Source organism: Portunus trituberculatus, chromosome 39, assembly GCF_017591435.1.
Source record: "Portunus trituberculatus isolate SZX2019 chromosome 39, ASM1759143v1, whole genome shotgun sequence".
NCBI lineage: Eukaryota > Metazoa > Arthropoda > Malacostraca > Decapoda > Portunidae > Portunus > Portunus trituberculatus.
In genome coordinates this window covers 13,350,522-13,363,456 of record NC_059293.1, presented here as the reverse complement: position 1 = coordinate 13,363,456, position 12,935 = coordinate 13,350,522, and the positions used below count along the sequence as shown (strand labels likewise).

General features: G+C 44.5%; 1 protein-coding gene and 1 non-coding gene across 11 annotated transcripts in view; both read left to right on the top strand.

The window, feature by feature from the left end:
• The first annotated feature begins 2,371 nt into the window (after window positions 1-2,371).
• Window positions 2,372-12,935, top strand: part of LOC123515430 (homeobox protein prospero-like) — a 268,714-nt gene continuing 258,150 nt past the window's right edge. For all 10 annotated transcript variants that reach the window (XM_045273988.1, XM_045273987.1, XM_045273986.1 and 7 more), the window contains exon 1: window positions 2,372-2,399. In XM_045273988.1, coding sequence (XP_045129923.1) covers window positions 2,387-2,399 — 13 coding nt within the window. In that variant the 5' untranslated portion in view covers window positions 2,372-2,386. The remainder of the gene's footprint in view (window positions 2,400-12,935) is intronic.
• Window positions 2,633-2,703, top strand: Trnag-gcc. Its single transcript has one exon. It is a non-coding gene; the product is annotated as a tRNA-Gly (tRNA).

Below are 12,935 nucleotides of genomic sequence, written 5' to 3'. Positions count from 1 at the left end.
TGTGTGTATTGTTTGGAGTATGCCTCTTCCTCTTCCTCCTTCTCTTCCTTTTGGTCCTCTTCTTCTTTTCCTGGTCATATTACTTCGCTTTCTCCATCTTTGTATTTCTTTCCTCCTGTCTCCTGATATTCCTTCGTCTCTACCTCGCCTTTCGTTTCTCCTTATTTTTTTTTTTTTTTTTTTTTTTTACAATTCCAGTCGTAAAAGTTTGGCATTTATTGTTTCCTCTTTCTTTGTGCTACGTTCCCTTCTCCTTCCCGCTCTTCTGGTCCTTCTCTTTTTCCTCTCACCTAATCCTCCACGGTTACCAGTCTTTGTTTAGATTTACAATTTGTTAACCATCAAAACGACATAGTATGAACCAGGAGAGATCTATTATTGTTCTCTTTCCTTAGTATTCTTTCTCCTTTGAAAATTAAGTCGGCTTAGAAACATTAATTTGCGTCTCCTGTCTCCTCCTCCTCCTCCTCCTCCTCCTCCTCCTCCTCCTCCTCCTCCTCCTCCTCCTCCTCCTCCTACTCAACACATAACACTTGTTTAGGTTGTTGGGTGACGGTCGTTAAGGCGAAGACAAGTGGCTGTTACCGCCGTCTGCCGCCCCCGGTCCCCATCAACACTCCTGTCTCTGTCTCCCTTATGACGGTCAGCCACCTCAGGAGGACGAAACACTCCAGCAGAGGCGCTGCAGAAGAGGGTCATAATTGGGTCACCGTGGGAGAAATATAGAGATTGGGAGGGGGGGAGAGACAGATCTTAATGGCGTTTAATGTAATGAGAGTGGTTATGTTTGTAGTAGTAGTAGTAGTAGTAGTAGTAGTAGTAGTAGTAGTAGTAGTAGTAGTAGTAGTAGTAGTAGTAGTAGTAATTTTTTTTATTAGTAGTAGTAGTAGTAGTAGTAGTAGTAGTAGTAGTAGTAGTAGTAGTAGAAGTAGTAGTAGTAGTAGCAGTAGTAGTAGTAATGTTTTCTTATTCCAGTAGTAGTAATAGTAGTAGAGGGATTTTCTTTTATTATATCTCCTCCTCAACCACCACCTCCTCCTCCTTCTCTCCTCCTCCTCCTCCTCCTCCTCCTCCTCCTCCTCCTCCTCCTCCTTCAGTATAAACAAAGACAAGAACATGTGTGTGTGTGTGTGTGTGTGTGTGTGTGTGTGTGTGTGTGTGTGTGTGTGTGTGTGTGTGTGTGTGTGTGTGTGTGTGTGTGTTCAGGTCTCTGAAGACACTCGGTGCCCTCCCTTCTGCTTCCCCGAGCACTGAGACGACCCACTTACTGTCGCGTCGTTCTGTATTATGAGGTAGAAACGACCAGCCTCATACGACGTAACGACTAGAGCTCCTCCTTCTCTTACTTCTCTTCCTCCTCCTTCTCCTCCTCCTCCTCTTCCACCTTTACTCTCTTCCTCCATCTCCTTCTTCGTCAAATTTAGCATCATCTCTTCCTCCTCTTTCTGTCTCCATCGAATCTTGTAATTTTAATCATATTTCTGCATCTCTTCCTCCTCCCCCGTCTCCTTCTTCTCTTACTCATTCCATCAATCTTCTTCCTCTTCCTCCTTCATACATTCCACCTGTTATTTCTTACCGTCTTTCTTTCCCCTATTTTCCAGCCTTTATCCTCGTCTTCCTTCGTACATATCTGCATCATTTATTCCTTCTCCTCCTCCTTCTCCTTCTCCTCTTCCTCGGTCTAGACATTTCGTTATCGTCATTGCCTTCATCTTGTCACCTTGTCTTCCTCTTCTCATCTCCTCCTCTTCCTTTCCCTCTCATCACACCCATCTTACTTCTCCTTCCTTCGTATACATCGTTATCATTATCCTTCCTCCTCCTCCGCCTCCTCCTGTTGCTGCTCCTCCTCCTCCAGTCTCCCCTTGCAGTCGTAGGAATTAATTAGCATACGTTGAGACACACAAGATATGTTGATCATGTCTCGAGCGACCCACGGGTTTATCTCTGTCGACCCCTGTTGACTTGCTGTGGCTTATGAGGACACAGGGACGCCAGGGTGTTGTTGTGAGGGAGGTAGGGGGGATTGGGGAGGCGGGATTGTGTGTGGGTTGGTGGGTGGTGGGGTAGCGTTGTTGTGTTTTATTGTTGTTGCTTTCGTATGGGGATTTCTGGTTGTGGGACTGTGGTGGTGGTGGTAGTAGTAGTAGTAGTAGTAGTAGCAGTTATAGTAGTAGTAGTAGTAGTAGTAGTAGTAGTAATAGTAGCAGTAGTAGTAGTGGTGGTGGTGGTGGTGGTGGTCTTCGATTGCTAGCTTATCATTCTTAGAAAGAGAGAGAGAGAGAGAGAGAGAGAGAGAGAGAGAGAGAATTATAATGTGCACTGACTCACTTCCTTTTCTCTCCTTCCAGGTGAGTTAACGAAAGTAGTGAGGACTTCGCGGATGAACAAACAAGGTCAGTTCATGCTTGCTTCTTCTGTTACTCTCTTCCTTCCTCCTTCTTCTTCTTCCTCTTCCTCTTCCTCTTCCTTTTATTTCACCATGCTAATAATGACTAATATTAAGGAGTTATATTTCTTTGTGTGTGTATTTTCGTCAACTTAGAAATTCACAAATGCAAACAAGAGTAAATGAATAAATAGATAGAAATAGATAGACTTAAATTTTATGAATTACGGAAAGAAATAAGCATCGGTGGTTCAGTGGTAGAATTCTCGCCTGCCACGCGGGAGGCCCGGGTTCGATTCCCGGCCGATGCACAATACATTTTTTTTTACCATATAGAAGGAAAACTGTAAAGTGAGAAAAAAAAAACCTGAACAACACAGAGAAAGATCTGAAAGAACTACATAGAGGAAAAGTTCAAATAATTCACCAGAACTAACTCAAACGAACTTAACGTAACCCATCCCAGCCTGTTTTGCATTTCCCTTTCTATCCTCTCCATGTCTTCCATGTCCCTTGAGTGGTACATGATTATTCCTTGAGTTATTTTGTCGATATATTGAGAGCCGGAGAGGGTTGCGTGTGGCTGGGAATGAGCGTAACACAGGAGGAGGAGGAGGTGGAGGAGGAGCAGCTCAAGGACTAGGGAACAGCAATGGTTTTCTCGTGATTAACTAAAAGCGATCGCATAGTTGATTTATTACAGAGACGGAAAAGGAAAAGGAGGAGGAGGAGGAGGAGGAGGAGGAGGAGGAGGAGGAGGAGGAGGAGGAGGAGGAGGAGGAGGAGGAGGAGGAGGAGGAGGAGAAGGAGTAGGAGAAGGAGGAAGAGAAGGAGGAAGAGAAGGAGGAGAAAAAGGAGGAGGAAGAGAAGAAGGAGGAGGAGGAGGAGGAGGAGGAAGAGAAGGAGGAGGAGTAAAAGGAGGAGGAGGAGAAGGAGAAGGAGGAGGAAATAACAATATATACTACCAATATTGACAATCACAGTAACAATTATCCTGAACAATTATTCTGAAGTGAATGAAGAAAATAGAATACAAAAACAAGAATAAAACCAATTAGGTCAGTCATTCTCCAGGTTTTGAGAAGTAAAGGATCCTTCTTAATTATTACAATGATGAGTTTATATATTTACTATTAACTTCATTACTGTTTTTGGTCTATTGGTGCACTAGAAAGGCCATTACAGTTCTCGCTATATTAAAGTACCATAAATGTTTTTACACCAGTATTTTTAGTGTTATGTTTATTTATTCATCTACATTATTTCATCTTATGTATTTTTCATCTATTACTTCATAGGTAAACATTGAAATTAGTCTTCCATCTATAGTTCTCATATTCTCACCTGTATTCATAAAAGTATTTACACCAGTATTTCTCGAACAATTATGTTTATTTATTCATCTATATTATTTCATCTTATTTACATTTCTATCTATTACTTCATAGGTAAACATTGATCTTAGTCTTGTATCTATAGTTCTCACATTTCCACCTGTATTCCCTTAGCCAAGTATAGAACAGATGAAGCCCCGCCGCGTGATGGCAGGTAGCAGGGCGTGACGCGCGGCCCTTCACTGCCACACGGAAGGCCCCTCAAGTGGAGAAACTGAACTTATCGTCGATTCCTGAGTAATATCGCCGATTCCTCCGCCTCAAGAGCTCCCTCACGCGATCTTGTTTTTGAGGAACTTGTCGAAATCCAGGTAGCTTTCTTCCTTCTCCGTGCGACGTTTGCTGATAATCCATAGAGGCGGTCGATGTGTCGCGTCCCTTTCTCCTGAGCATCGTGTCTGGTTGTGGAGGCGTCTAGCGTGAGCAGAGTACGCCCACCTGATTACCTGAGCATTCCAAGGGTGAAATCAGTGTGAATGTAGTGTGTTAGAAACGGTCAGTGTGCGTGGGAGAGGTTTGTGAGAGGTGTGTGAGGAGTGCATGAGGGTGTGTTAGCGTCTGAAGGGTAAGGAAGGGATCACGTAAGCTGTTATATTGAAATTACTCGTCCGTGTTGCTCTGGGGAGACGCGTATTTTCAGCTCGCCGTGGCTCTCGGTTCGATGACGACAAAGCAAGATTTAATGGCTGGTCTGTGGCGTTCTCAAGGTGACACGCGAGCTTGGGTGGCGCAGTGTGTGTGTGTGTGTGTGTGTGTGTGTGTGGGAAGGGAAAGTAACAATACGATTTATTGGCTGGTTTGCTGCAGGTTCTATCCACACACACCTTCCCTCTTTCCCTCCCCGGCGTTTCCTCTTCCCCTTCCTCTATACTCTCTCCCCTTTCCACCAGCTCTCGTTAGCGCCTCCCTGATTCCTTCCTTCCCCTTCCTCCTCCTCTATCACCTTTCCATCTCCTCACACCCTCACGCACAGCTACTCCCCACAACTACTGTCAATTCCCCACCTTTGAATTTTTTGCTTCCCCCTCTTCTTCCTCCCCTCTTCCTCCTTTCCTTCTTCTTCCTCCTCCTCCTCTTCCATGTTCGCTGTTCCCGTCGGATTTACTTTTCCCTCGTGACCGCAAGTCGCCTTCGTCCCGAGATTTCAGTGGCCAGGGAATTCCATTGCCTATTGCAGCTGCTTGGCCCCGCTGGCAACACAATTAGCTGCTGTCATGCGTCGCGGAATGCCGATGATGTCGATGTTTGTGGCACGAGAATGCAGGAAGCGAGGACGCCGCCGTGAAGGGAAAGGAAGGGCCGGGAAGGGACGGGCCGGGGAGGAGGCGGGAGTAATTGGGTGTGGAGAGGGGAAAACAAAGTGCAGTGTAGAGGGGAATGTGAGGGTGTGTGGAGGGGAGAGGCTAAGTGGCTGGGGTGCACACTGAGGCGGGTGGGGCCATAAGATGCTTGCCCAGGCACACCAGGTTGTGTATATATGTGGAGAGAGAGAGAGAGAGAGAGAGAGAGAGAGAGAGAGAGAGAGAGAGAGAGAGAGAGATTATATTCAATGTCAAAAAAATATCTAACTCATGCATTATTATGAACAAATCAAATAATGCATTCTTTATTTCCCTTCATAAATCCAAAATCTAAGTCATAAATCACAAACACTCCTTTGTCCCTCCGTTCTTTTCACTAGTACGAACTTAAAAAGAAACAAAAGACAACGAATTTTCTAACCACAGACCAAGACAATAATAAACACTATCAAGTAATTACTCGAACTGATACAGGAACACTAACAAAACGAAAGAAACGGGATAGAATCATGTTGGTGAGAGTGAGTGAGAGAGCAAGAAATTGTCACTTTGTTTATTATTGACCTCATAGAAGCACAAATTGAACTCCTTCAGCGTTGGGACACATATTTACCTCGAGATTTGTGTACGATTAGACCATTCTATTGACATTAGAAAGAGTCTATGTCAGTCAGAAGATTAATGGCCATGTTGGTGAGAGTGAGTGAGAGAGTAAGAAATTGTCACTTTGTTTATTATTGACCTCATAGAAGCACAAATTGAACTCCTTCAGCGCTGGGACACATATTTACCTCGAGATTTGTGTACGATTAGACCATTCTATTGACATTAGAAAGAGTCTATGTCAGTCAGAAGATTAATGGCCATGTTGGTGAGAGTGAGTGAGAGAGCAAGAAATTGTCACTTTGTTTATTATTGACCTCATAGAAGCACAAATAGAACTCCTTCAGCGTTGAGACACATATTTACCTCGAGATTTGTGTACGATTAGACCATTCTATTGACATTAGAAAGAGTCTATGTCAGTCAGAAGATTAATGGCCACAGTCTTCGCTATTTTGATCCCCACATAAGTTTCTGAAGCTGTATAAAACCACTGAATGAATGTGAAAACGCGTCATGGTACTGAAAGGCTTATAAACAAAACTTAGAAATTTTTATCTAACACACAAAATTCATACATCAAAACTTACAATAAAAAAGAACTTTGAGGAGGAAAAGTGAGTTTGAAATACAGGTTTGAGAGAGGTAAGAGTGAGAGACGGAGGAGAAACAGTAACAGTGTGGGAGAAGTGAGAGAAATGCAAGGTGAGGATGGAGAGGAAGAGGTGACGAAAACTTAGGTGAAAGGTGTACTAGAAGATATAAGAAAAGAAAAGCATAGATGAGATGAAGCTGGGAGAGATGAAGTGAAAGGCTAAAAGGGATGAGATGAGGTAGAAAACTAGTGAAGAATGAAATGAGAAGAGTGGATAAGAGAAATAAGGCGAGTGGCTGGGAGAGATGAGATGAGACGAGATGAGATGATGCATGAGGCTGAAAGATAAGCTAACTAGAGAGTAACTGGAGTGAAATGCGGAGATATGAAAGAGTTAAGCTGGGAAACAAGTAACTGGGAGAGGCTGAGGGGAGAATGAGAGGAGAATTAGAGGAGAGAGAGAGAGTAGAGTGAAAGGTAAGAGAGTAGAGTGAGAGGTGAGAGGAGAGTGAGAGTGAGAGGTGAGAGGTGAGAGGTGAGGGCAGCAGCAGCAAGTAATAAGGCGGGCGGCGTAATGAGGAGCACATCGTCTTGCGAAGCAGCAATTACCTCTCGCCAGAAGCTCTTGATTAGCACCGTTAATTTCCCCCTCCCCCTCCCCCCTCCCTCCACCCTCAGACCCTGGCGATGGAGGAGAAGGAGGAGGAACAGGAGGAGGAGGAGGAGGAGGAGGAGGAGGAGGAGGACGAAGGCAGATGCAGTATTTTCTTCATGATGACCCGCTGTTGCCTCCGCCATGAGCATGTCCCGTTATTCTCCTCCTCCGCCTCCTCCGCCTCCTCCTCCTCCTCCTCTTGACCTTGACGTTCCAGTGGTGCAAGCATTTCCTCTCTCTCTCTCTCTCTCTCTCTCTCTCTCTCTCTCTCTCTCTCTCTCTCTCCTGATATGATTCGGTGTTTTGTTTATTGATTTTTTCTTTCATTGTTTTCGTAGTTACTTTTAAGTGTTTTTTTGTATATTTTTGTTTATGATTTTCAGTCGGGTTTTTTTTTTTTTTTTTTTTTTTGCTGTAGTTTCTGTTACTATGTGTTGCTGGGAGTCATATCTTTTTTTTTTTTTTTTCAAAGTTTATTCAGGTAAGATATATTAGGCAGAAGACAGAATAACGTCTTTCCTTTCATCCTTGCCCTCTTCCTCTTCCTCCCTCTTCTCCACTTCCTCATTCATAATCATACATCTCTTCACATTCATTTATCACAATAAGTCAATAAACGCCAAACGTGTCTCTTATCATTTGTTCTCTATGTTCTTTGATGGTCCTTCCCTTCCTCCTCTTCTTCGTAAGGCTGATTTGTAACTCTCCCTGCACCACTTTCAGCCGCAGTTAAGCTAATGCCTTCCATGCTACCTTATCATCTTGTCTATAATGTTTATGACTTGCAAACCTCAGTATCTCAATTCATTGTATTTTTTGTGTAACTGGTGTGTTATTTTGTGTATTTCTAACAGGCTGTAGTTATTGAGTTTCTATTTTGTTTGATATTTTCGTATTTTAGTGACATTTTAACGAGATTTCCAGTATGTCATTAGGAAAAAAGCTTTAAAAATCATCAAATCACAGTTGTAGCATTTGAAAAGAGAGAAAATATTGAAGCTTCAAGAGTTTTTACATTCTCTTTTCATTCTAGTCATAATTTAACGTGATTCCTGCACTGTCATTAACAATTACACCAAAGACAATGTCAAGAATTCAGAAAAATAATCTCGAAAATCACAAACGACAAAACGAATCCTTTGAAACACCAACTTGTGAGCGAAGTGAAAACAAAAACTAAATAAATAGAGAGAGTCATGTTAACGTAAGTACAGTGCTTATAATACGGCAAACCCTTTAAGAATACAGGCCAAGTTTTCAAAAAATACAAAAAAAAAATATAATAAGACGGATACTTTGAACTACTAATTTTGAGAGAGAGAGAGAGAGAGAGAGAGAGAGAGAGAGAGAGAGAGAGAGAGAGAGAGAGAGAGAGAGAGAGAGAGACAGACAGACAGACAGACAGACAGACAGACAGACAGACAGACAGACAGACAGACAGACAGACAGACACACACACACACACACACACACACACACACACACACACACACAGAGAAAGAGAGGGAGAGAGGGAGAGAGACAGACAGATAAACAGACAGACAGACAGAGATAAGCTAAGTTAACGTGTACCTACCTACCAAGTATTTATTTTTTCCCATCCAGGAGTTAAATTTCCTTATGCTTTCGTACTCTCCTCGTAGCAGCGGCGGCAGGGGAAAGAAAGGAGAGTTAGTGTTGGCTGCTGGCGAGGCTGTTCTTTTCTTCTCCGATAATTAGCAGAAATGTGTGGCTGGATCCCGTAGAGGCTCGCCCGCCGGTCTTGTGCGAATATGCATTATTTTTTTTCTCTCTCTCCCTGGATACTTTATCGTTGTCGCGCAAGGTAATTAAGCAGTGGTTATTAATTAAGGAGAAGACATAATTTAGCTTGTGTTCTCACCTCGGCATCTCCGGAGATCTTCGTGGTTTATACCTGGCGCTTGATTATAAAGGAGGAGGAGGAGGAGGAGGAGAGGAGAGGAGAGAGAGGAGAGGAGGAAGAGGAAGAAGGAGGAGAGAAAAGGGGACGCGTTAGAACAGGAATGATAAAAATGACAAGGAGGACAATAGGTAAAGAAAGGAAGAAGAATGAGTAGGTTACGTTATGTTTTGGTTATGTTAGGTAATGAGGAAAGAGTAAAAATAAGAAGAGAGTGTACGTTATGTTAGGTTAGGTAAGGAAAGCTAAGATTAGGCTGTGTTATGAGGGAGGGAGGACTAAGAGATTGTTAGGTAAGGACAAGCAAGGTAAGGTAATGTTAGGTTAAGTTAGGAGGAGGAAGAGGAGGAAGGGGAGGAGGAAGAGGCAGTGGGTACAAGATAATGCCTCAAAAAGCCTTACAAAAGCTTGGAAACAAATGGAGCAAAACGCACGAGCCGCAGCTTTGCCAGGCGCGGCGCAGCACTCGTAAAAGTCTTCCTGATGTACGTGTGAAATTATTCCCCCTGAGCGCCTCCTGCACCTATACCAGCGTCCGATTCCCGCGCCAAAATTTCCACCAGACTCCCGAAGACTCACCTCGCGCCCTCTTCCTCCCCCCACTGCCCCTCCCATTCCCCTCCCTACAGAGTGTGAGCAAAATATTACCCTCGGCGCCTCCCTGCATTCTCCCCCCTTCCCAAATGGCTGTTGCCACATAATTACCGCTGCACACTCATTTTCCAGGCCCAACAAATACCGGGGAAAAGCTTGGTTAATGACATTTTAATTTGCCTAATTATATTCTGGCCAATCAGCCACCCTGGCCGCCTCGCCGCTCCCGTCCGCCCGCCCGACGCCTTTTCTTGCGTGCTTGGTCCACCCCTCCGACCCTTCCCCGATGTGACGTGGGCTTCCGTGGATGTGGTGTCTGCTGCTGCTGGAAGTGGGGATGTGTTGCAGGACGAGAGATGATGGTAGAGGGCTGAAGGACAAGTCCACGTGTTATCTTGGGTGTTATCTTATGTGCCCCTTTTGTGCTTGTGAGTTTTTATCTGTTGGTATCAAGTTAGTGACAGTTGCAATGATCTATGTCTGTTCTTCGTACTGAGAGATGGGTGAGGGACGAAGTGTGGGTGCTATCTCAGGTCTTCCTTTTGTGTTTGTGGGTCTATATTTTCTGCTTTCAAGTTAGCGATGACCCCGGTTTTGATCAGATTTTACTTTCCTTCATACTTTCAAACTCTTCCTTCAGGTTCTCAGCAAAGAGTTTAGTATTACTCCTGTTAGGCCGTGTCAGTTTTCAGATGTCGAGAAATTTTCCTACGAGTTTCTTTTTGTATCTCTCCTTAGGGTGGCCGTGTGTGTTTCACTGTTTGTTTGATCTGCTGCAGTCTTTGACGAGACAGCCAGACGTTATCCTACGGAACGAGCTCAGAGCTCATTATTTCCGATCTTTGGATAGGCCTGAGACCAGGCACACACCACACACCGGGACAACAAGGTCACAACTTCTCGATTTACATCCCGTACCTACTCACTGCTAGGTGAACAGGGGCTACACGTGAAAGGAGACACACCCAAATATCTCCACACGGCCAAGGAATCGAACCCCGGTCCTCTGGCTTGTGAAGCCAGCGCTCTAACCACTGAGCTACCGGGCGCGCGTGTGTGTGTGTGTGTGTGTGTGTGTGTGTGTGTGTGTGTGTGTCTCCGCTGCGCCCGTTCTCCTGCTTCTAATAATTAAGTAATTACTAGCCGCTATGACAGAGTCGCGCCAGGTGGAGGTAGTCCCTCGGCCCTGCGCGCGCACACACACACACACACACACACACACACACACACACAGCATATGAAAGTGAAGATTAACTGCTACAAAAAAGCTAATTGTATCTGTGGAAGGATAAAGTTGCGACGTCAAATAAATAGTTGTAGTGAGCACCGCGCGTTGGCCAAGACGAAATTTCGGGTCTGGAGGAAGTGTTGATGCGAGCAAAAACGTTAATTTTTCTAAAAGGTGCAACAGAACATAAGTACGAACCGATGGACAAGAAGCAACAGGGAGGAAATTATTAAGACTGTCTGTGTACATTTGTATGTGTGTGTGTGTGTGTGTGTGTGTGTGTGTGTGTGTGTGTGTGTGTGTGTGTGTGTGTGTGTGAAGACGACACACACACACACACACCTGCTTCCGTGGTGCTACCCTATTACCTTCTCTTCTTTTTCGAGATTCCCCTTAATTCTTTTGTATCGTCACCGGCTGCTATTTCCTCCTCTCCTGACTTGACCTTGAGGCGAATGTGAGTCACGAGAACACCTAAGAACCTCCTGCTGCTTCCCTCGCCACGTGCTACGCTGGCGACGCCCTCCCGACTTCATGCGTCAGGTCCCCTTTTGTTTTAACTCATTTTACACCTGAGTGAATGATGTATTGTTTCCGCGTATGTTGTAGATTGCTCTGAAACTACATCACCTTCATCTATCTATTCTCTTGTACCTTCTACTTCAGACAGTATCTCTCTCCTAAAGCAATCGCTGCAGAAGGAAAGGAAAAGTTTATTACCTCCCTCTATCTTCTGCATTTTCCCTGACGTATATACAGAAGGAAAGGTGTTTTGACGTTCCTAATGTCTGTGTCTACAGTATTTTTGTATCCTGTCTCTCTTGACGTAGTAGCTGTAGAAGGAGAGGTGTACGTAGATGACAGAATGACGAGGAGCCGTGGAAAGATGCAGGATTGAGACGAGGAGGGAGGGTTAGGGAAGAGTACAGCTTGCGTAGTTTCCTTCCTCTCTCTCTCTCTCTCTCTCTCTCTCTCTCTCTCTCTCTCTCTCTCTCTCTCTCTCTCTCTCTCTCTCTCTCTCTCTCTCTCTCTCTCTCTCTCTCTCTCTCTCATCTCTCTCTCTCTCTCTCTCTCTCTCTCTCTCTCTCTCCCTTCCTTCCTCCCCATCTCACCCATCTGCTCCAGGGCGGGAAGGAGGGTAAGACAGGCCTGTATGTATGGGTTGGAAGGGAAGCAGGGGAACAAAAGACATAATGGAGTGGTTGGTTTGCGGGTGTCGGTACGCAGACTAAAGGTTGTTTACGGTGTTCCTCCTCAGTAGTTTTCTTCCTCCCAGTTGTGGTGATGCTTCCTGTTCCTTTAGAGACGTTGTGGCGTACTGTTAGATGTGTTTTTTTTGTATTTTTTTCATCTTGTTTCTTTCTCGCTATACGTTGCGTTATTTATTTATTTATTTATATCATTGTTACTGCCACTATCATCATTTTCTTTCTTTGGTGTTCTTTTTAACTCATCCTTTCAATTCTCTGTTTGATTTACTTGTCATTCTCTCACTCATTATCTCATTTATCTATCACTTCTTTCACTCACTATATCACTGGCACACCTCTTCACTCACGCACGTTTCCATCCACTCACACACTCTTGGAACACACCAACTCACTCACGCACACACCCAGGAATCCACACACTCGCTCAGCCTCAAAATTTCATGAACTCGCGGACAAACCCACTCAAACTCAAGACAAGATCCTGTGAAATTAAAAACCACTATTCTCTCATCAGTTTTACCACCTGTCACATTCACACACAAACACACACTAACCAACACTCAATGCAAAATAACACAAGGTACCAACAGTTCAAAGCAGCCAATCCTCTTACACTTCTGACTCATAAACTCACTCAAACTCGTGACAAGATCCTTTGAAATTAAAAACCACTATTCTCTCATCAGTTTGACCACCTGTCACATTCACACACAAACACACACTAACCCACACTCAATGCAAAGCAACACAAGCTACCCACAGTTCAAAGCACCCTATCCACTCACACTTCTGACTCTTTACCCTCACTGTCTCACCCTCCCAGCCCGACGCCAGCCTCTCAGAACCCACCATCATCTTTCTCCACGGTTTAACTATAACTTGGGCGGGGGTTGGGCGTAACTAGAGAATGACGTCATGCCTGGTTGGTGGTATATGGGTGGCTAGCTATTAAGACGTTGGCAGGCTGTTGCAGGGAGGAGCAGAAGGGCAAGAGGGGATGTAGGGGGAAGGTAGTGGTAAAAGCTATTAAAAAGAAGTGTA